This window comes from Equus quagga, chromosome 7 (genome assembly GCF_021613505.1).
Source record: "Equus quagga isolate Etosha38 chromosome 7, UCLA_HA_Equagga_1.0, whole genome shotgun sequence".
Classification (NCBI taxonomy): domain Eukaryota; kingdom Metazoa; phylum Chordata; class Mammalia; order Perissodactyla; family Equidae; genus Equus; species Equus quagga.
This window is the reverse complement of record NC_060273.1, coordinates 130,225,623-130,250,583: the sequence shown is the minus strand read 5'-3', so window position 1 is coordinate 130,250,583 and position 24,961 is coordinate 130,225,623. Positions and strand designations below refer to the sequence as shown.

General features: G+C 41.7%; 1 protein-coding gene across 2 annotated transcripts in view; it reads left to right on the top strand.

Moving 5' to 3' along the window:
• The window catches only part of IQGAP2 (IQ motif containing GTPase activating protein 2), a 267,686-nt gene that overhangs the window by 33,473 nt on the left and 209,252 nt on the right, over nucleotides 1-24,961 (top strand). For both annotated transcript variants that reach the window (XM_046666170.1, XM_046666171.1), the window contains exon 2: nucleotides 9,877-9,976. In XM_046666170.1, coding sequence (XP_046522126.1) covers nucleotides 9,877-9,976 — 100 coding nt within the window. The remainder of the gene's footprint in view (nucleotides 1-9,876; nucleotides 9,977-24,961) is intronic.

Sequence of the window (24,961 nt, the reverse complement as noted above, 5' to 3'; positions counted from 1 at the left end):
ACCTTCTCTTCTACACTGTAGCCTACAAATTGTCTGTTTATTAAACTTCTAAATATAAGTTTAGATTTAAAGTCAGCTCCTTAGTATATCCCCAGAGCAGTGGGATGCTCCCGTGTTTTTTTCTCTTTAATGCTACAGCCTTGTCTTTATGGAAGTTGGCATATTGGGGTGCCTTTCCGGTGCCGAGCCCTGTGCCGTTCCCACCTCGACCATCTGAAGTCACAAAGGGAGTTGGCGGCTGCTTGTTGGCTTCCTTGCCCTTCCCCCGTACCATGCTCTTCTTCATCCTGTTCACTCTGTTGCCAAATTGTGCCCTTGCAAAGCATCGCTGTGTTCCTCTGCTCTCCAGCTCAGACCTGTAGGGTGCCGTGTCACACATGCTCATTGCAGCCTTCGCTTCATTCTGCAGATCGGGTCTCCTGCCGTTCATTCCATTCCTCTCACCCTTTAACCTACCTGTTCTCTCTCATTAGCTTGTCACACCCAAGCTCTTCAGGCGCTTACGGCTTTCCAACAGACTATCAGGGCATTCATCAGCTTCCTCTCTGCTGTTGGTTTGAACTTTGGGGTTTCTTCCTCCCAATAAAGCTGACTAATCATCCTACATTTTGAGTGACTGTGATCCTTTTCTAGAAGTTCAAATGGCTCAATTAGGTGCAGGAAAGACATCATTCACAACGGAACTGGCATTAAGCTTATTCCTCATTATATTTTTTAAATTTTTCTGTAGCTCAACATTAAAACTATTTAATCTTTTGTTATTTCTGATATAGATACACTAAAGTAATATGCATCAATGGAAGGGAGTATTTGGAAAATGTGTAAGAATCAAAAAAAGTTAAGGAAAAAAACCCCAGAGCCCTCCTTTGGGGAACACGTGCTTTAACATTTTGCTATTTCCTTTTAGGCTTTCCCCCCTCAATTATAGTGCATATAATAACATAACCTTATGTAATTGTTATAATTAAGAATATATACCCACAAATATATATATTCAATATGTGCATGTATGTGTGGAATTAAAATTGTGGTGCTTTTTTCCAATTTATATAACTTCAGATATATTCAGTTTGCAAATTATATGGGAGAGAAGATGCTAAAGCCACCAAGGGAAGGAAAATTAAGGCTAATCAATTATCCTTAAAAAACTAGCTGAGGGGCCATCCCCGTGGTGCAGCACTTAAGTTCACACGTTCTGCTTCAGTGGCCCGGGATTCATTGGTTTGGGTCCTGGGTGCAGACCTACACGTTGCTTGTCAAGCCATGCTGTGGCAGGCATCCCACATAAAATAGAGGAAGATGGGGACAGATGTTTGCTGAGGGCCAGTCTTCCTCAACAGAAAGAGGAGGATTGGCAGCAGATGTTAGCTCAGGGCTAATCTTCCTCAAAAAAAAAAAAAAAAAAAACAGCTGAATATCTGTTGTCTTTATTATATAAATCTATAAATTTTATAACTTATTTAATAATCATATTATAACTATTAAATAATTTAATAATATAATTTTTAAATATTTTTTAAAATACTCGTACACCAGCTTCATGGGGTAAGTAACATTATCCCATTTCACAGATGAGGACACTGGGTGTCTGGTTAACTCATCCATGACTGAGTGTGACACCATTACAGGCACATTGCACCCTAAAGCTGCTGCCCTTCCCACTCAGCCACACACCTTTTTTTATCTGGTATCTTTGTCAGTTTAAGCAGAAATTCACCTTTTGGGAGTCAGAGGAGTAGAATGGAGGAGGGAGCCTCAGATGAATGTTAAATTTTCTCAAATGTGTTCTCAGCATCTATTGATCACGTGTCTTTTGTTACGCTGTATCGTGTGAGTAGCCTCATTTAGTTTTTGGTTGTTTTTGTTTTGGTCATGTTACAACCCTTGTGTTCCCGATGTAGTCTAACTTGGCTATATTGAATATTATTTTAATATTTCTTCCTTTGTTAGACTGCATTTGAGATTTTTGCCTCCCTGAGAAATAAGCCTATAATTTTACTTTCTATACTTTCTCAAGATAACAGCATTAATTTATATGGCTTCCAGCAGGAAAAACAAACTCACCTAGATCTATCTACTGATGAGTGAGACCGCATGACACCGTTCATAACACCCTCAAATGTTTGCGCATCTGCAGGGAGGCGGCACTGGGGTGTGGTACAAAGATCAGAACTTTGAAATCAGAGTTGTTTCGAATCACAGCTCTGCCATTTAACTGCTTTATGATCTTAATGATTACCTAAACCTGAATTACCTAACCTCTCTGAGTTTGTTTTCTGGCAGAAAAGTGGAGATTCAAATTCCTCTCTTAAAGGGGGCTGCAGAGACTAAAAGATACTGTATGTCAAATATCTGGGCACAACAAGTGCTCCTTGAGTGTTTCCCTTCTGTCTGCTACTTGTCACACGTGCATCAAAAGAGCTCGCCCTGGTCAGAGAAATCAGATAATGTACTTGTGAAAGAGACACATAAGAAGCCTTACTCATAACCAGGGGTTGTTTTGTTTTCTTGTACTTACCTTTTAACTATTTGTGACTTCTTTCTTTCTCCTAATAGTCAAGGGAAAATTAGGCAAGATTCTCTATTCTATTGTCTTCTTTTTTTTCTTTTCTCCAAAGCCCCCCACTACCTAGTTGTATATTTTAGTTGTGGGTCCTTCTAGTTGTGGCGTGTGGGACACTGCCTCAGCATGGCCTGATGAGCAGTGCCATGTCCACACCCAGGATCCGAACCAGCCACCCCTGGGCTGCTGAAGTGGAACACATGAACTTAACTGCTCGGCCACAGGGCCGGCCCCTGATCTCTTGTCTTATAAGGCTCCCAGCTTTGTAGAAATTTCCTCTGATGTTCTGGGTTCTTTAGGGTAGTTTTGAGAGGATAGGGACGAAGTGTTAGCAGTGACTCCTTGAAACAGCCCAAGGGACTGTCCTTATCTACCTGCTAAGTCCATTTAACAGTTGTAAAATATCGCTGTTCCGGTGGGGTGTTGAAGTTTAGGTAAACACCTGTGTCCTTAAAATATTCATTATGTATAGAGAACAGAGAGAATCATTTTAGGACTGGTTCTGCATAATTTGGAGCGTTTTGCACTGAACATGTTAAGTAGAAAAAGTTCATACCCAAGTAGAGGGGGGTTGAATTCCTTTGCTTTCCTTTAAATACAGAAGCAGCTCATCCAGACTAAAGATTTTATAGTGTCTTCTGTAATTTTAACTGTTGGAGTTAAAATTTTTAAATTGGCCTTGGAAGCTTGACACTCCATTCTTCCTTGCTCAGACTTGTGTGGGGATGACGGGATGTGTAGGAGCAGGCAGTGAGCACATGGAATTTCCCTGCCTACTTGGTAGCAAAAGAGGTGGTTTTTGTCCCCAAAATGTTTTTTGAAATAATTGTCTAAGAAATTCCAAATCTAGGAATCATTGCCTTTGATTCGTCTCCCAAGTTGAGCAAAGTTCTAGATAGACCCTCCCTCCCATCCCAGTCTGCAGGCTGGCCCAGCTTTGTATATGGGCCTTAACATGTCCATGCTCTGCTTTGAGTTTCCAGATTATTAAAAAAAAAAAAAAGTTAGACATTGTTGTTCAAATTTGCACAGTGGGCCAGACTTAATTTCACTCACGTGTAAGGTTGTAGAAATGAGGTCCTGTTCTGAAAAGGTGTCCTGAGTTTTGAGGTCCAGGCTTGGCAGAAACAGACGGTATCTTAGGTGCTTAAGTATGATCACACTCTTGGGGGAAAAAAGTTTGGGACCTTTTATATCAAAGTGGGATCCAAGAACTGTCTTTCATATGTAGATCTTAAAGCTATGTGCATTTTAAAGTGTATCTGCAGAAAAGGATTAACTGTTTTCACAAAGCTGGAAATATTTCCTCATTTTCCTGAATAATTATGACAAAGAAGCTTCCTAACTATTCCGGGCCTTAGTAACTTCACTGGAAAAACGAAGTTGGTGGCCAGTCAGAGACTCTCATTCTTGTAAGTAGACCGTGTGTTTCAGTTGGTTACCCTTCTTCCCCCACTTACAAAATTCGCCTTCTAATGCTGGACTTGAAGACTGAGGGCTTTGTCTTATTAAAGGAGGTGGCCACAGTCCTTTACAGCTGTGTCTAACCTGAATATCCACTCAAGTTGTGTGCTCATTTATAGTTTTGGAGAGTTTTTAGAATATGTGATGGGGGAGAAGTTCCAGAAGGTGTGGAGGGCAGGCTTTAAATAAAGTTTCCCTTCCCTTAGGATCTGCATGAGATGGCTGTGTTACCAGGAGGGCGTTGGACGTGGGGGGACTAAACCTGTGAAGGACACAGCATCTCTGCCTTTCAAGCACAAAGCTGAGCGCACCGTTCAGCAACTTTTACTGAGCACCTGCTGTTTACCTGGCGTTTGCTGGGGATGTCGAGATGGATGAGATGTGAGCCCCTGCACTGAGTGTCTCCTAATTTCAGTGGCCTCATGAAGCCTCCCGTGTTAACACGTGGGGCAACGATCTGTATTGTTTCAGATTCTTCAGAGTGCCTGTGAATATGTATTGAGCTGCTCACAGCTTCAACCTCAGGTTTGCCTATGTTTCAAAAGAAAGTTCAGTTTAAGGAAGTTTGATCATGTGGTCCTTTAAAGCTTAAGATTAAGCAGGGGTGAAATGCTTCAGGAGGCTGGTGTGAAGCCAGAACGTACCACGGGTCACGTTTACTGAGTGGACTGGCTTACTGGAAATCCTGGACTTCGGGTTCTCTCATCTTTTATCCCAACGCTGCCCTGGCCCCAGTTTTAGGGTCTTAGAATCAATTCTCTTCCTTCTAGTGCTTTTGTTGGGGGTATTCATACTATTTCCCATAGCCATTCCTGAAGGTCAGCGAGTGGGGAGATAACCATTCAGGTGTGCCCTCCCAGGTAAAACCTGGTCCCGGCTCTTAGAAGATGGTTCAATACACGTTTGAATTGAATTAAATAACCCAAGAGATATTCAGGGTTCCTTACAGAAATAATGATGTGTATATAAATGCTAACCTGTCGCATGTTTCTGTGAAGTGGTGATTCACCGCATATTCCTAATCTGCTCTCCCCTAAAAGCACATGCCTTAAGTGATACCATTTTATGAAAGAGAGATTCTCAACCCTGGTTTTTGTGATTCTTGCTGACCCTCTCTCCAGTATATTTCTGCCTATCTAAACGTCCTGCCATTATGCCAAACTTTCAATCATTTGTAATAAACACTTCATGAGGTCATGCTTGTCACTTTGTGTCCAGTCCCTAGAACAGATTAGCACAAAGCAGCCACTCAAATATTTGTTGAACGAATGAATGAATGTTAGTACAAAGGAGATGGTGGCCATGGTGTCTCTGTGTGAAGGGAGCAAAAGAGCAGCCGAAATTAACCAGTGACCGTGCCAACTCCTTAATGAGTGAGGTCAATCTTGGGCTATTTTTACATTGGATTTTGTGGGTGTTGGGAAATGGACTCCTTAAGTTTCCTTCTGTCTCTAACTTATACTTCTGTTTCGAAACCACCTCTACCAACCCACTCTCATTTGGCTCCTTAAGCCTCTGAATGAGGCGTATAATGTGATCTCCACAGAATATTATGCTTTAAAATACCATCTTTTAGCCAGTGTCAGCTAACGTTACAAAGGGCGTTTTGCAAGTTGCTGATACTTCAGGAAGCTGTTCTTCACAATGTCCTCAAGTTTCTTAGGGTTCAAGGCAGCAAGTAAAGATAAACTTTAGAAAAAATTGCAGTTTCATCAAGTTGCTTTAAAATAAAAGCAATTCGGAAGAGATTTAAATGACCCGCCCGTGAGTTTGGAGGTGACAGGTGTCTCCCCGGCTCATTCAGATTTAGCAGCAGCGTGGCACTGGGCAAAGATCGGGGGCTGTGGCACTGAGGGACCTCAGTTCCAGCCCTGGCTCTACCATTGACCCGGTGAATACCCACAGGCAGTCTCTTTCCCTCACATGACCCGGTTTCCTCATTTGTGAGAAGGAGATAATGCCTATCTCTCAGGGTGATTATGGGAACCACACAATGACTCGGAAAAGTGCTTTATGGACGGTAAAGTCACGCTTAAGTGAATTCCTTTATAGCGCCCTGATGGCTTTTAAATGGCAGCGTTATTATCCATGCCAATGGCTCGTATCAGAAGCTGCTACTTGGTAAAAGTTGAGTAATGCAGAAATATATGCAGGTGACCTCTATGGCCTAGAAGGATCTGCTTTGGTGTGATTAAGACATTCTCACGCTCATAACCTTGGCGTTCACTTTGACAACAGGTCATGAAGGAAGGAAGTTGAGACTGAAGTCTGTGTGGTTGGAAGGGCAGTGCCCGGGTGTATGGTCCAGAGGGCCAGGTCAGAAGGGAAGGCCGGGATGTGTAAAAGGAAGCCCCATGAGGGTGAACAGTTCTTGTTCTGTTCACTGCCCGTTCCCGGAGCTCTCACTTATGCCCAGCCCATAGAATCTAGGAACTGAATGTTTGCTAAGTGAAGCCTGTGGAATGGTACTGTATTTGCTCCATCAATGACCACACCTTTATTTTATTCAGTGTAAATAGGCAAATAAAACTACCCCGCATAGACATGTTAGGGCACTTTTATTAATCTCTCCTGATAAAAGATTACTTGTTCATCAAATGTTTTTATGGAGCATGCAGCCCTTGCAGGGAAGTGTGCTGGACACAATGAGGACACAAATATGTCTCCTAGGAGTTTACTGTTAAAGCAGCAGCACAGGAGGTACCAGAAGAGAGGACGTTTTGAGCAGGAACAAGCGGGAAGACTTTGGGAAGGAAATGGCCCTTGAGTTGAGCCTTAAACCTAGGTAGAATTCCATCATCTGTGGCCGGTGTGTTGCAATGGAATTTAAAACTTTACACGTGTGTGGGGGTGGTGTGGTGGGAGACGTTCAAATGTTAAGTCAAATCTTCTCTTTGGACAGGATGGTGTCAGAGTTTGAGAGCCCCTCAGGAGCTCTCCTGGGCTGGTGGAGTCTTGCGTGGCTTGTGGAGGCAGTGGCGGGGCAGAGGCCCAGGGACCAAGTGCTGCTGGGGTTCTGCCTCCTCCTGGGTGGGTTGGTTGAGGCTGGAAGGAAGCAGCAGCCAAGAAGGAAGGTGGTGGTGAGAATGCCTCTTTTTTAAATGTGAGCCCTGTGCTCACACTTACAAATTGGGGAGGGTAGAGTGAGCACGTAGCTTCTCACTAGGAGTTTCCTATTGTTTTCAAGCTTTACCGTGTGTCAGAAGGTACCATAAGATGAAAATATCCTGTCAGAAATGGGAGACGGTCTTTAGACTGAAATGGAAATGAGGAATTGGAAGTCAGGGGGTGTTCTGGGGATTAACCGTTAGGAACAATGGAGATGGAAGATTAGGGGATGATATGTGAGCCTGCCAGGTATCTTCTAAGAAAACCCTGCATAAGAAAATTATAATTTGCGAAGTATATTCATTATGGGATGCTGCTTAGAACACTGAGTGAAGAGTCACAGGAAGGTAATTTTTCAGCAAATATTTGAGTGTTCTCTGTGTGCAGGGAGCCATGATAGATGTGAGAGAAATGGAAAGATGAATGAAGAGTCCTTTCCTCTAAGGAGTCCCCTGTTTGGAGAGGGAGACATGCCTGAGTTACAGCGGGGCCTTCTGTGGTGAGTGACAAAAACGTGAACCAAAGTGCTGAGGAGAGCGGATGGATTCTGACCTTGAGATCCACAAAATCTTGCTTCAGAATATGTCAAAGATGTCACACAGGAAGTGGGAGAATGGCTTTGCAGGCAGGAAGGAGGTAGAGAACAAAAGCACTCAAGCCTTAGAGGTAGTGGTATGGTCCTGGAACATGGCGGGCGCTGCCCAGAAGGGTGACTAAAAGAAAGACTTCATGTAGAGAGGAGAGGGAAAGTGTTCTAGAACTTTGTTCTTGTGAATGGAGGTCTATCAAAGGTTTTGAGAGGGAGAATACCTTCAGTAGGGCTATGTATTAGACTATGTATTATGCGTCTGGTGGCAGTGAGAGAATGGGTGGAGGGGTGGCTGCTGGGAGGGTGTTTGAGGGCTGTTGTGGGAGTCCACGGGAGAGATGCTGAGGGCCTGGAATTGTGCACTGGAGGTGCCGAGGAGGGTTGTTCATGAGCTTTGTACTTTTCCTAAACCTGAGAGCTCTCTTCTAAAGTTTAGGTCTGATTCAGTTTATTAGCAAAAAGAAGATGCTTTGACCAATTACAAGTCCATATTGACCCCTGCTGGTGTCATTGGGATGAAGTCTCCGTGTTTTAAGGAATGGAGCCACAGTGGAAAATTGGGAGGGGTGGGGAGAGGATGGGATGTGTGTGGAAGCGCCTCTCCCTGGCCTGTCCTGGTGCTCTTCCATATCCCACCTCTCTCTCCTGCTGGTTCCTATTCTTCTCCTCCTTAAACAGAGAAGCTCTTCCATACCTTTCTTGTTTTCTCCATCCCATCCAAATATTTCTAGCTCTAATATTTCTGCTCTTCACTCGGGCAAATGACCTCTCAGCCTGCTTTGTCAGCTGTAAAATGGGATAAATTACCTGCCTCATAGAATGATGAGACTTAAATGAGACACTGCATAGAAAGCACTGCTGAAGGCCCTGAAACAAAGTAAGTGCTCAGTAAATAAGCATCTAGTAGTAGTATGTGCTTATGGTCTTCTGCCATATTTTATATTGATGTAAATTTAATCTCTTTTTTCTTTTGCGTTCTTGGAGAGTTTGGTATTATTTTTAGATATTAAGTGTTTAGCACCATGCTTGATCCAGTAAGAGTTCAAAATTTGATCTTAATTCCTTTTGTGTGCCAAGATGATATTTTGGATTCCTCATCAGTAGGGTATGGGATTGGCCTTTCTTAGGGGTGATGGTGACCTTCACATCCTTATCGCTTCTGCTTGGGACCAGGGGTCCCGTTTATGAAATGGCTGACTGGAGCTGGAAGCTGGGGAATGAGAAAGCAGATACTAACATTCTTGCCCCTGTGACCCTGCCACCGGTGCACAGTGGCTTCATTAGATGGGTAACCTAACAAACTCGAGACCAAACTGATTTTATAGCCATCAGAATTAAAGTTCAGAATCAAAGAAGGAAAAGGGGTCCTTTTGCTGAGGAAGGAGTGTAGTCAATTAGGCAGACAGCTAAGAGTTGCTGGTGTGACAGTGGACATTGTTGGGTGCTGTTGAGACCACAGGCAGAGGAAGTGCAGTCAGGAAATGGGGAGGCTGTGTTCTCTACAGAACAGCAGGGCCGAAGTGGACATCGATAAACCAGGTTTGTGCTGGAATAAAGAGTGTGGGCTTGAAAACTCTGCTCAATTTCTGTCTCCATTACGTTTTTCTTTGGATACCTGTTGACCAGGAAGGTTAGTCTTATAATGGCCAAGAAATAAGCGGAGGAAGAATTTTAGGGACTTTGGCATCTGTAAAATAGGATTTGGGTTGGATGAGAGGCTTAATTCCCTCTAGCAGTGGGAAAACACAAGTCCCTGTAGATTCTTTGTTCAACCCTAGAATTTTCAGGATGGTCCAAGCCGAGCCACTGGACCAATTCTCCAAACTTGTTAAGGAAAGATGTTGTGAGCAGACCATGCTCTAATTGATTTGAGGCTGTCTAAATCGGGGCATCGTGTCTATGAAATCTGATTGCTATTCTCATTCTATTATTTAGTAATTTCAACCTATGCTTTAGGATTGCATTGTTTTCTAGAAATAGTATAATATTTAAAATCCAAAGGCAAATCTGTTTCTATGCTTGATGTTTCAGTAGCCCTGTCTGTCAGTGTTCAGTGTTGATCTGCAGATGAGTTTTTATAGTTGATTGTCTCAGGTGTTTGTGTGATGAACACTGCCCTTGCAAGTAATATGATGTTATCCTCTATTTCTAGCTATTGTGGACGATGAAAGGCTCTCTGCAGAGGAGATGGATGAGAGGAGGCGGCAGAACATTGCTTATGAATATTTGTGCCACCTAGAGGAAGCCAAAAGGTAAGACCCAGACTTAGTCTATTTGTGCACCTTCTCTTGGAGATAAGCTTTGGGGTACTATATTTTTTTTGAGCGGGAAGATTAGCCCTGAGCTAACATCCACTGCCAATCCTCCTCTTTTTACTGCGGAAGATTGGCCCTAAACTAGCATCCGTGCCCATCTTCCTGTATTTTGTATGTGGACGCCTGCCACAGCATGGCTTGATAAGCAGTGGGTAGGTCTGTGCCTGGGGTCCGAACCAGCAAACCCCAGGTCTCTGAAGAGGAGTGCGTGAACTTAAGCACTAAGCCACTGGGCAGGCCCCTGGGGGTCCTATGCTTTTAATAACTCATTTGCAGTCTTGTTGGCAGCAGGGTAATGGGAGAAGAACCGCCATATTTGTTGAAATGGTCAGGCAGAATTAAGAAACCACAGCCAAGGGCAAGGCTCTAGAGAGGCAACTGTTCCGTCTTCTTCCTTAGAGCCTCCCCGGGAATCTCTGGGCAAATTGAGATTTATTTCAAATTCCTCATCTCCTTGGCTTGGATGCAAGAGAGCAGCAAAGGCTTAAATTAACCTCCTTTTCCCCTAGAGCTTCTCAGATCTTTTCCACACCCCCACCCCAATGATTATCCATGCCCAGTAGGACGACAGCATCTTGGACTGAAGTCCATGGGTCACTCTGCTGGAGGGCAGGTTTATGGCAGCAATCTCCTTAACCCGGGGGTGTGTGACCCTTAGGATATGTTGTCTCTAAGATCACACTGACTCTTTGAGACTTTTTAGATCATAAGTAGATGTTGGATTCTGCAAGGAGAAAGTGAAGATAAAGAAAGTATTTGCACTTTCGCCTCTGCATCAGAGGAACCAGAAGAACTTTGTTCTTTGCTGGGTGAATACTGCAGAGCCCGTATGCCATGAGTTAGATTCTGACTTAATGCTTTGTGCTGTGATTGAGCAACATATTGTTCCATGGACAGATGCTATGTTCCAGCTCTCTCATCTATATAGAAAATGCACGTTGAGTTAATCATCATTGGTGTTAATTATCTCTGATCACTGATAAATAGCTGTCTACAGAGCCAGAAGAATGAGATTTTAAATCAGTGTTTTGTATAAGAACATTCAGTGACGTGTGCTAATTTGGCCTCAAAATTGCTTAAAAGAGGATTTCCCAGGGTTGTTTAATATTTTAACAGTGTCCTGTAACTCTAAGCTCTAAAGTTAAGTTTTAAAGGTTATATAACATATCTGTGGCATCTACAGTTAGGTAGCAGGTCACCAAGGGCTTGCTATTAGTCTCAGATTATTAGAAACAAGCTTTTACTCAAGTTGTTGCTAAAAAAAAGTTAGATAAGGAGAGTGATTTGTAGACATTCAAAATAAACAGGCTTTCAATGAAAAAGTTTGAGGAGAATTAGTGGAAACTTCCTCCTGACACATACTTTCCATTCCAAATTTTTCCTTCTGTTTTTGATAAGTGGGAAGCAGTGTTACCCAGAGGAGAAGGTGTGGTTGGAATCCCACACTGCATTTCCTGGGTCCAGCTCCACCACTTATGAGCTGTGTGACCTTGGGTGGGTCATCTAACCTGTGGGAACTTCAGTTTTGTCTCCTCTGTAATGAGATGATAAAGGTGTTACCACCACCTGCCCTACTTACTTTATGGGTTTTTTTTTTTTTCCTGACAAGCAACTAAAATCAAGAGGGTTTAAGTGTTCCATAAACTATAGTGCCAGTCAGGTGTATGGTGATAGCAGAAGCATAGTTTTGTCCTGAATGTATCAAAGTGGTATCAGTATAGCTTGAAAGCTTGTCATCTCAGTATTTTCAAAATTCTGTAATTGAATTTTGTTTTAGAAAAGTCAACATAACAATTAGCCCAGGTTCTTTGAAGGAAGCTTCCTTAGGAATAATTTCATTGAAAGAATAGACTATAAAATATACAGTTTTTCCTCTAAGGTGATTTTCATAAAGTTATTTTACAAGAAGAGATTAGATGTGATATGTGTTTATGAATCTTTTATTATAATCTGAGTACTTTTTGTGACTTTCAGGGAAGCTGATTTTTGGTCATGGAGTATGTAAAAATTATGTGGCTTTTCATAGTCTTTGTGCCTCTTTTTTTTTTCTTTCCAGAGTGAGAACTGGAAGGATATCTAGTTTGTATGTCCTGTAATTCAGAATTTGTAAAAATTCAGACTTGCAGTAGTCCACCATATCTTTAACTTTGGTTTTATTAATTTCAAGATTCTATGATAATATCAGATTGTTTAAAAGTTCCTTTATTCAGAGGAATAACACTACCAACATTATAGAAATAAAAAATGATGGGGGAATACTATGAACAATTATATGCCAACAAATTAGATAACCTAGATGAAATGGACACATTCCTGGAAAGACACAAACTGCCAAAACTGACTCAAGAAGAAATAAAAAATCAGAATAGACTTATAACAAGAAAAAAGATCAATTTAGTAATCAAAAAAACTTCCCACTCTTCCAAAAATACACAAGAGGAGGGAACACTTCCCAATTCATTCATTCTCTTGAGACCAGAATTATTCTGATACCAAAATCAGACAAAGATACTGCCAGAAAACTATAAGCCAATATCCCTTATGAATACAAATATAACATTCTTTTAGCAAAGCACTAGCAAACTGAGTCCAGTGACATATAAAAAAGATTATATACCATCAAGTATCCCAGGAATACAAACTTAGTTTAACCCAAAAATCAATCAAGACAATTCAATGGGGGACAAAATAGCCTTTTCAACAAAGGATGCTGAGATAACTGGATATACACATGCATAAAAATGGATTTGGTCCCCTTCCTCATACTGTATACCAAAATTATCTTAAAATGGATGATTAACCTTATGTGAGAAAAAGTACTATAAATCTCTTAGAAGAAAACATAGGAGTAAATCTCTGTGATCTTGAGTTAGGCAATGGTTTCTGAGATTTGACACTAAAAACACAAGCAAAGGAAAGAAAAATAGATAAATTAGACATCATAAACAATAAACCTTTTTGATTCAAAGGATTCCGTCCAGAAAGACAATCCATGGAATGGCAGGAAATAATTGCAAATCATTTATCTGATAAGAGTCTTATATCTAGAAAAATAACTCTTAGAACAACATAAAAAGTAAAATAGCCTAGTTTTAAAATGGGAAAATGTTCTGAATAGTCGTTTCTCCCAATAAGATATATGAGTGGACAAAAAGAATAGGATAGGATGCTTAACATCAGTCATTAGGGAAATGCAAATCAAAACCACAATGAGATACCACTTCATACTAGGATAGCTATAATCAAAAAGACTAACAATAACAAGTGTTTGCAAGGATGTAGAGAAATTGAAATTCTCATACATTGCTGGTTGGATTGTAAAATGGTGCAGCTACTGTGTAAACCAGTCTGGCAGCTCTCCAAAACATTAAATACAGAGTTACCGTATGATCCAGCAATTCCACCACCAAGGGTATACCCAAGGAAATTGAAAGCCTATGTCCACCCAAAAACCTGCACACAAATGTTCACTGAAGCATTATTCATAAGAGCAAAAAGTAGAAACAACTCAAATGTCCATCTACTGATGAACGGATAAACAATGTGGTATATCCATACAATGAAACATTATTCAACTATAAGAAATATTAGCAAATTGAATCCAGCAATGTATAAAAAGAACCATACAAATCACAACCAAGTGGGGTTTGCCCCAGGTCTGCAAGTCTGGTCCAACATTTGAAAATCAATGAATGTAATCCATCAAATCAATAGGCTAAATAAGAACAGTCACATGGTCATATCAACAGATGCAGAAAAAGCATTTGATAAAATCTACTACCCATTCATGATAAAAATTCTTAGAAAACTAGGAATAGAGGGGAACATCCTCAACTTGAGAAAGACTATCTACAAAATACCAACAGCTAACTCATACTTAGTGGTGAGAAACTAGAAGCTTTCCCACTAAGATCAGGTACAAACCAAAGATGTCCCCTCTCACCACTCCTTTACAATGTTATACTGGAAGTTCTAGCTACTGCAATAAGACAAGGAAAGGAAATAAAAGGTAGACGTGGAAAGGAAGACAAACAGTCTTTGTTCGAAGATGACATGATTGACTATGTACAAAATCTGAAAGAATGAAAAAATGAAAAACCTCCTGGAATTAATATGCAATTATAGCAAGCTCTCAGGATACAAGGTTAATATACAAAAGTCAATTGCTCTCCTAAATACCAATAACAATAAGTGGAACTTGAAATTAAAAACACAATGCCATTTATATTAGCAGTCAAAAAATGAAATACTTAGGTATAAATCTAACACACTATGTACAAGATCTATATGAGGAAAACTACAAAACTTTGGACAAAATCAAAGAAGAACTAAATAAATGGAGAGAGATTCCATGTCCATGGATAGGAAGAGTCAATACTGTCAAGGTGTCATTTTTTCCCAACTTGATCTATAGATTCAGTGCAAAATGCCAGAAAGTTATTTTGTGGATATCAACAAACTGATTTTAAAGTTTATATGGAAAGGCAAAAGACCCAGAGTAGCCAACCCAATGTTAAAGGAGAAGAACGAAGTTGGAGGGCTGATGTTACCCAACTTCAAACTTAATATAAAGCTACAGAAATCAAGACAGTGTGGTTTTGGTAAAAGAATAAAGAAATAGATCAATGCAACAGAAGAGAGAGCCCATAAATAGGCTCCCATAAGTATAGCCAACTGATCTTTGATAAAAGAGCAAAGCAATACAATGGAACAAAGACAGTCTCTTCAACAAGTGGTGCTGAAACAACTGGACATCTATATTCAAACAAATGAATCTAGACAGAGACCTTACACCCTTCACAAAAATTAACTCAATGGATCAGACCTACATGCAAGACACAAAACTATAAAACTCCTAGAAGACAACAAAGGAGAAAACTAGATGAACTTGAATATGGTAATGGCTTTTAAAATATGGCACCAGTGGCATCCATGAAAGAATTGATAAGCTGAACTTCATTGAAATGAAAAATTTCTGCTCCACAAAAGACCATGTCAAGAGAATGAGAAGACAGGAGACTATCTTCTCCCACAGACTGGGAGATAATATTTGCAAAAGACACACTGACTAAAGGACTGTTAACCAAAATATATAAAGAACACTTAAAACTCAATGATAAGAAAACAACCTGATTAAAAAATGGGCCAGAAACCTTAAGAGACACCTCACCAAAGAAGATATACAGATGGCATGTAAACATAGGAAAAGATGCTCGACATCATATGTCATTAGGGAAATGCAAAATAAAACATCAATCAGATACCATTACACACCAATCAGAATGGCTGAAATCTGGAACAGAGACAACACCAAGTGCAGATGAGGATGTGGAGCAACAGGAACTCTCTTATTACTTGTGGAAATGCAAAATAGTACAGTCACTTTGGAAGACAGTTGGCAGTTTCTTACAAAACTAAACATACTCTTACCATACGATCCCACAATTGTGCTCCTTCTATTTACCCAACAGAGTGAAGGCTTATGTCCACACAAAAAGCAGCACAGGGATATTAATAGAAGCTTTTTTCATAGTAGCCAAAACTTGGAAGCAACCGAGATGTTCCTCAGTAGGCAAGTGCCATAAACTGTGGTACATCCAGATGATGGAATATTATTCAGCACTAAAAAGAAATGAGCTCTCTAGCCATGAAAAGACATGAAGGAACCTTAAATGCACTTTATGAAGTGAAAGAAGTGAATATGAAAAGGCTACATGCTGCATGATTCCAACCAAATGACATTCTGAATAAGGCAAGACAGTAAAAACCTCAGTGGTTGGGGGAGAAGGGTGAATGGCGAAGCACGGAGGGTTTTTAAGGAAGTGGAAATACTCATTATGATACCACAATGATAGAAAAATGTCATTATACATTTTTCCAAACCCATAGACTATGTAACACCAAGAGTGAACTGCAATGGAAACCGTGGACTTTGCGTGGTTATGATGTGTCAATGTAGGTTCATCAGTTAGAATGAATGTACCACCCTGGTGGGGGATGTTGATAATAGGAGAGACTGCGCATGTGAGGGGGCAGAGAGTATATGGGAAATCTCTGTATCATCTCCTCAATTTTGCTGTGAACATAAAATGGCTCTAAAGTCAAAAAACAAACAATGAAGTACTGATACTTATTACAACATGGATGAACCTTGAAAATATGCTGATTGACAGAAGCCAAACACAGAAGGTCACATATTGTATGATTCCTTTTATATGAAATGTCCAGAATAGGCAAATCCATAGAGACACATTAGTAGATCAGTGGTTGCCGAGCGCTGTGGGGCTGGGGGAGTGGGGAGTGGCTGCTAATGGGTATGAGTTTCCTTTTGCAGGAACAAAATTGTGTTAAAATTGATTGTGGTGATGGTTGCAGAACTCTGAGTGTAGGAAAAACCACTGAATTGTACACTTTAAAAGAGAGAATTGTATGGTATATAGATTCTATCTCATTAAAACTGTTTTTAAAGTTCCTTTGATCAGACTGGCTTGGAGAGGTTCTTAGTAAAGCTGTTAAGTAAGGTGAAATGGTGTTTAGCAGATAAAGTGCATATAGGAGATACTCCTAAGACACGTGAGGTGTCTAAACACTATTATTTTACAGATTTTTTTGAGCATCCACTGTGTGCAAACAGGTACAGTAGGGTCACTTTGGGAAAGGGAGATCAAGCAACTAATAATGCTGTGCTCAAGAAAGCTCACTATTTGGCTGAAACTTTTACTCACAAGTTTAAGATTCTTTCCTTATGTTTGCTCTGTTAATCTCTCTGTATGTATGTGCGTGAGTATCTCCCCATATCCAGCCCACTTCCTCCTAAGTCTCTCTCCTGTAACGACCTCTGTATCCCACCACCGGTCTACTGAAGTCTTCCAGCATCTCTTGCTCCATGACTGCCGTGGTCTCTAAGTGGTTTTCCTACTCCTCTGGCTCCTTTCAATTCTTTGTCTGTATTGTAGTCGGATGAATCTTTGCAAAACTCTGATCTGTTGTGACCAATCCTGTTTAAAACCTTCCAGTGGTTTCTCGTACTCTCAGGGCAGAGACCAAACTCCTCTTGAGGTCCTCCTAGGCTCTGCTGAGTCCAGTCCTTGCAACCTCTCTGGTTCCATATTGTGCCCTGTTCCCTCTTGCTCTGTATTCCAGCCATTTGACCCCTTTTCATTTCCATGTTCCCTCCTACACAGGATCTTTGCATGTGCTGTTCCCTTTTCCTGTTCTTTATCTAGTCAGATTCTACTTATTCTTCAGATCATGGCTCACTTTTTCAGAGTCCCTCTCTGGCATCCCCATCTAGGTCAAACACCCCTATTATAAGGTTTTATGACATCGCATCCATCACATATTTGAATGAATTACTTAATGCCCGGCATTGACTTACTATCATTTGTTGCGAGTGAGGATTGATTGTACTCTTTTCTGTGTGTTTTGGTTCTCCTGGGGGTAACAAGTAGAATATGAATTGGATTCATGGTAGACAGGATTCTAGGTGGTTTGGCTAGAGTGCCAGTGTAGAGGTAAAATTTAATCTGTGTGTCAATTGGACATTCTCTATTGCAGTTAGATGGTGCACGTTCTTCCTGCCGTATATGTCATCCAGTGGGTTATGAAGCTGGGAATTCTAGACAATTTAATGATACCACACTAAACTAGAAGATATCTGGAGTAAGGCATAGAGTATTTTTCAAGGAATGAATGAAGAAAAGTAGTTACCTGTGTATTAAGATGACTTATGGCTGAAATTATTGCTCATAGTTTATAAAATTATGAAGTCTGTGTATATAGACTTTTTAATTGTCTCAAAATACTAATATTAATGGTAATAAAGGGAAAATGAAAAAGGCATATTTTTAGGACAAAAAAGAGAGAGATAATTGCTTTTTAAAGTGGCTCTTTACCCTAGGGGATGTGTTTCTCTACAGGCTAAGTGTTTTAGATGATGTCATGGAGACCTAATCAGAATTGTGTTGGGAGGCAGAGGATGTCTGGCTGATGTATTAGTTATTGATGACTGGGTAACAAATTACTCTAAAACTCAGTGGCTTAAAACAATGAACATTTACCTCACAATTTTTGAGGGTCAGGAATCTGGGCATAGCTTGACTGGATCCTCTGGTTCTGGCCCTCACGAAGCTGCAGTCATCAAAAGGTTCAAGTGGGGCAGACACCTTTCTAAGCTGACTCATGGCATTAGCAGGATTCGGCTCCTGACGGACATTTGGATGTGGACCTCAGTTCCTCTCTGTTTGCCCAGACGCCTCCCTCAGTTCCTTGCCATATGGGCTCCTCCGTAGGGCAGCTCACAGTATGACAGCTGGCTTCCATCAGAGTGAGTGAGCCAGCGAGCAATGGAGCAGGAGAGGGCAGGTGAGATGGAAGCCAGAGTTTTCTGTAACCTAGTCTCAGAAGTGGCATCCCATAGTTCGTTGTATTTTATTCATTTTATTCATTAGAATCAAGTTACAAAATCCAGCCTGTGCTCAAGGGGAGAAGATACCACAAGGGCATGATTTCAAGAAGATGGGCTGCCTTCCACAGGATGTGTACCTAGCCTTTTGAAATTGACCCCGGAAAGGATACCTGAGGGGCAAAAATCCTCTTTATTACCATCAGAAACCAAAGCAGGAACTCATGATGTCTGGTCGGAATGATTATGGTCCTAAGGTTATTTATGCCTTGATGTTTTTGAATTGTGAGCTATTTTAAATGCAGCTTTTCATTCCTCTACAATTTTAAATAATACTAAATGGACTTTTAAGTTTTCTTTTCAGGTATTCCCTGAAAGCTAACTTGATAGCTTCTTTGCTGTGAGAATCTTGCTGAAATGGGCCTGTGCAGACAAGTCTGTTACTCATATGGGCTTTGAAAGTTTCTCTGATGCCAGAAATCCCATTGTTTAGAGTTACTTTTCCAAAAGAATTAGTACTGTTGAGTAGATTCCTTGTTAATCATTTCATATTACTAACATCTATTTGAATAATGAAAATCTGTCTAAGAACTTCAGGTCTTTAGTTTTTTATGACAACTGTACAAGAATTTAAGATAGAGAGTTCTCTTTGGGAAAACTGGGTTGAGGAAGGAAATCCAACTGGAGCTATTAGGAAGGTCAAGGAACTGGAGAGGGAATCTTGGCAAGAAGTGGGGAAGGAATTTGCAAACTGCAGTTGAGCAAATAGTTATGAATGGAGCTGCTGTTGTGTTTCCCAAGGAAAGTTCCTGAAATATTATATTCCTTTTTTAAGGAAAGAGAAATGCATACAAATCTTTTGCTGCGCTTACTTTTTCTATCCTACCTCTGAAAATAAACAAAGCAAAAAAGCCTTGCCTTAGTGATGAGCTTGTTTAGAAATATTATCTTCAAAGAGCTCTTTATGTGAGCCAAACTGTTCTCTGCATTAGTGGGTCTGGGATGGTTTCATATGTGCCCTGGAAAGGAAACAAAACACGGGTGTAATTCCTTTTGTGCCAATGCTTACAACTCAGATTCCAAAAGGACACCTCGTTGATTAGATCAAGCCTCAAGCTCTGGCCTTGCTTAGGAGTGAGTTAGAGAATCAGGTTTGAAAGGAGAAATGCTTCAAATGTTTAAGCAATTGAGAGCCGTGAGTGTGGGTTTGCTTAACACTGAATGTTTGTGATTACTTTAAGGAAAAGTGTCTTATGACTGGGCAATGCTTAAGAGGACCCACTGGATTTCCTCTACACGCTTGGACCTCACTGTCTTTATTCTTCAGCTGCCCATGGCTGTGCTCATAAGCAATGCTAATGGGAACTTAGAATTTGGAGGGAAGTGCTTTCTTGGTAATCAACCCATTAAGAGACAATGTTGTTGCTCTATACAAAACGTTAATGAAATTTTAAGGAATTCTTAATTGCATTTTCAAAACATCAACAGCTTTCATATTTCTATGGTGACTCTGTATTTTCCCTTCCTCCTCCTCTCCCTTGCTCTGACCTCACCTCTGCTGTCCAAGGGAACAAGACAAAGCTCTGGGTTGCTCTATGCAGCGGCTGATAGGCTGGTAGGTCAGGGGTGCTGCTGAATTGAAAGCAGGGGCCCTTCCCAGGGTCTGGCTCCTGAGTGAGGGGAGGGCCTGCCTCTTAGGAGTGACCTGTTTGGCCACTTTCCAACCAGCTTACCTCAGGAGCCATATGCCAGAGAGCCCACATCCCAAAAGTAGGGAGAGGGAGTAACCTGTGAGCAAAATGGGGTCATCAAGGTTAGCCTGGGAGAGGGTGAGATGTGGTCTTAATGGGGTGTCTCCAGGGCACATGAGGAGACTTGGTCCAGTTAGTCCAGCCTGCCAGGGTGTGGTGCGTGCAGCTGGGGCCTCAGGGAACCAGTGGTGCTGAGGTCGAGCTGGGTGGTGGCCAGGGGTTATGCCATGGAGCTGGAGTGGAAGGGAGAGACATTAAGGATGCAAAAGTAGAAGCTGCAGGGTTTGGCCGGGGACCGGATTTGGGGGACAAGATGACACTGGGGGGTCGGATGCTTTTGGGCAGATCTGAGCATCACTATTCTGACTCAGCGGGACATATTGTGTGGTTTCTATCAGCCAAGCCTGAGGTTGGGGCACATAGTTGGGAGACTTTTTTGGTTTTAGTTTCACATATTTTGTGTTCTAGCCTTGGGTATATGTTGGACACATGCCAATCAGGTGTGATCTGACAAATGAAAGCTTATCTCAGAGTGCTGGTCTTTTTAAATACAAATAATTGATATTAATTATCTCCAGCCAAAGAGAAGTTGAGCAACTGATATTTGATCCCAAAGTTTATATTTGTTTCTCAGGCTCTTTGAAGCTAGAGAGCTGGGAGAGGTTTGGAATTTTCCATGGTCTCAAGCATACTTTACTACCAGGGTTATCACATAAGTGTCCACCCACCAGGCATGGTGCACTCAGCTTACGTGAGTTTATCTCCATTTTACAGATGGAGAAACCAAGTCCTGGAAAAACTTCAGTGATTTGTTCAAGGTCACAGCCAATGGGCAACATAAACAGTATTCCAACCCAGGTCTGTCTGACTTCAAAGCCTGTGTGCTCAACAGCCAATACACTGTCTCACTTTGTTTCTTTACACATTGTGATCATGTCTTTATTCTAAGTTCAAGACTTTGGTTTTGATAGTCTTGGTTTTTAGGTTCTGTATGGACTAGCTTTGTTCCAGCTCTTGATCAGTTCTCACTACTTGAGTTTTGGCGGAATCAGCACAACATAGACATCCGTTGTCTTTTTTGAGGGGTTCTTTTTTTTCTCTATCTCTTTGCCCCTTTTCTCTTGCTTGTTTGTTTTAACTGGTAGAATTCACCTCATATCCTCCCTCCCTCCCTCTCTGTCTTCTCTCTGTGTCTCTTTTCTATTAATCTTCTTAAAGTTTTAAGTAGGAATTTGCCCTTTTCAATGATGTTGACTTTATTCTCTTATTACCCAAAATAGTTGTGGTGCATCTTTCTTCTTGTTTAAGTCTGGATGCTATATTCAATTCATCAATTGTCTTTTTGGTTCTGCCACTGTTAGGACTAGTTTGAAAGGATGCTTTGCTTTTTTGTTGAGACATCAAAAGGTACGAATAGCAAACACCGCTGAGGACCCTTCCTTCCTGTATGAACCTCCCCACCAGATGCTGCCTCATGCTGTGGTGTTGAAAAGTCATAAAACAGTGTCATTATCCAAGGCTTAGAGGGACTCTGAGAAGGCTGGTGGGGGGAAACATGGGTAAACTGTTGTTACAGAATGGCTTTTTCGTATCTTCCCTTTGTGGAATGGTCTTCCATTGCTTTTTTGATCTAAACACTTTTGTTGTCCTCTAACAGAGTGCAAATCCCTAGTTTGGATATGAGGACCCTGAGGCTCAGAGTTCATCAAGTGGCAGATTTGAGATTAGGATAAAGGGTCCTGAGTTTGACAACTGCTCTTTCATCCCATGATCCTCTCTAAGTCATGTTGATTAGAAAAGGTATTTGTACAAAGCTCAATGGTGAGAATATACACAAACCAAAATGAATATTAAACTTACGTTGTTTGGTAAATTCAGCTTAAGTTTGTTTTTGGTTAGGTACTGAATTCATAGTGGGGGAGGAGTTAATCATTTGTACATTTTTGTCATGCATCTTTCATTTTTGCTGAGACAATTGAACCTGTTGAGGTGCTAGAACAGGAATGCAAGAATTAATGGTTCTAGACATTTCCATACGCTCCTCATTCAGTCTTGCTTGGTTAAGTGTTTGTTGGTTTGTTTTTTTTTTTTTTTACCTTCAGATAGTTTGTAATATACAGCTGTTCCTGCCTCTGGTATTTCCTAGGACACGAGTTGAGGCAGCTCCATCATCTCAGCAAGAGTGACCATTGACAGTGATTCTCAAATTCAGTTACCACCTGCATCAGGGTCACAGGGGTGCTTATGCAAATGCAGGCTTCTGGGGCTCACTCTAGGCCCTGCAAATCCATCTCTTGGAAGTGGGGCCCTGGGGTCTGCATTTTACCAAATTGCTTGGGTAAACTGAGCACGTTGAAGTTCGAGAATTACGCTCTCAAGAGGAAAGAGACCAGCGTCTATGACTGATGCTGTCTCAGCAGCTCTGACTTTGCCACCCCAGCTCAGATGAAAAGAACACGGATACCCCTTCCTCTGCGTGGGAGGGGAGAGGAGGGTACTGAGGGTTGTCATCTGCTGAAGTGGGAAGGATGGGAGGATGGAGGAATGAAAACAGCTGTTGTAGAGAAAGCAAGAGTGCATCAGCCAGGACTGGAGAGAAAGCCTGAGCAGTTTCGAAGAGCTATCTAAAGTTCTAAATTTTCCTCGTGGAGCCAATCAGCATGTTCATGTAGATTTTTCCAGCAAGATGAGAGAAAATGAATGGGGTAACTAGGCTCAGGGATTGGCATGTTGGCTCTGAGAAAGTCATGGAAACAGGGACTCCAGGATGTTAATGTGAACATCACTGACAGTGGGTGGCCTTAGGGTCCCATCTCAATAAAGAGACTTGTGAAGCCAGGATGGCTAAGATGAAGGGGGAAAGTAGAGAGAGTCAAGGAACCAGCGATGATGAGGATGAAGACCAGGACCTGTAAGAATAAGGAAGTGGAGAGGTAGGTAAATAGAATGCTACAGTCAGAGATTTGGAAGCCTAGATCTTAAAGATGGAGTATTTCTGGGTATTGATAAAGCTTAGATCTTAAGGTGGAGTATTTCTGGGTATTGATAAAGCTTAGATCTTAAAGGTGGAGTATTTCTGGGTATCGATAAAGCCCAGGGTGTGGTGAGGCTTGTGTGTGGTTGAACTGGAATGGAGGTGAACCCTTTAGATAGAGGAGGAAGTCTCTGGGCTGTGCCTTTGGGTGTTCCCAAGGACATCCACTTTCTTGAAGCCTCCAGACAGAGGTGCACATGGGAGGAACACAGTGATTATGACAAGAAAGGAAGGTCCTGGAGATCAAAAGAGTGACGAGGTTGGAGCGAGGCAGGAGTGAGGTGGGGAGGGAGGTGCTTACGCTCTCCTGAGCCTGCTTTGGCAACACTAGGTGCTGTTTTCTGGGCGTCTCTTGGATGAAGGACATTCATTTTGTGTGTGTAGATCATGCTTCGAACTTGTATGACCAGGGAGAAGCCAGGAAGCGATATTCGATCAAGACTCTCCTGCTTAAAGCCTTCTCTGGCTCTCCACTGCCTGCAGGATCGCACGGCACCTCCTTACCCGTGCAATGCCCGGTCTTACCCTTTGAAGTCTTTCTTGGTTAATCATTCCCTCCTCGGTTTCGCCTCAGGCCCTTGTCCTGCTTCCACTGCACTTACTCTAGTTTATGGTAACTTTTACTACATGTTGTCCTTTCCTTGCCTTCAGGGAACTCCTTGAGGAAGATGTTCTTGCTTTCAATACCCCCAGTGCCTTGCACAGGGCCTGGCACAGAGCAGGTGAGAGGTTGGTTTTCCTGCGTGAATGATGTCGTGACCTCAGAAGTCCTACCGTAGGGTTCTTGTCCCGTGTGGTTTGGCCTAGAGGGGCCCTGTGAGGGGCGCCTATTCTCTCCACCGAATAACTCTGGCTGATATTTGATGATTTTCACTGCTGAATTGTATGGGTCCCATTGGGGAACATAGAGCAGCTGACTATGCTTAGGCATTTTGTTGTGGAAATGGTCCCCAAATGGTTGCACTCACCTTCCACTTACGCTGTTACTCACAAATATTCAGTGGTGCACATGCCCCGGGTCTCGCGGTTTTGGGTGCTGTAGGAGTGGGTGCTGCTCACCTTTCCATTTCAGGGGGATAGTTTGTCTGCTGGCTGCTCTATATTCTGATGGAGTGGAATAGGAAATTTAAAGGACCTCTGTGCAGATAGAGCCCTCCACCCCGACGATGCATCCTGCACAAGTAGATTTAAATAGGCTTTTTGTGGATCAGAACTGCCTACAGTCTAAAGCATACAATGAGACAGATTTGAGGATGAGGATTAGCAAAGGTTCAGCAGACTTAAATGGTAAATGAGGATTCTCAGAAGTCCATGGCTAAGTCAGACAATAAAATAAATTCTCTTATGTGGTGTAGACCTGTGTGTGTTGGTGTTGAGAAATTGATAGACAAAATAAAGAGTAGATGGAGTATTCTTGTTCCTGTTGTGCCTCCAGTCTGGACAGAGACGGAGAACAAAGGGGAAGTAGTCAGGCTTCGGCGGCAGGGGTGGGGGGACAGGAGTGACATGGTTTCTAGTAGCCACATTAAAAAAAATAGAAACAGGTGAAAGTAATTTCATATATTTTATTTACCCTAGTATATCCAAAATATCATTTCAATATATAATCAATGTACAAAACTATTACTGAGATATATTACTGTCTTCTTCTCCCAGCACGTCCCAATTCAGACTAGCTGCACTTCAAGTGTTCAGTAGCCATGTGGACTAGGGGCCACCACATTAGACAGGAC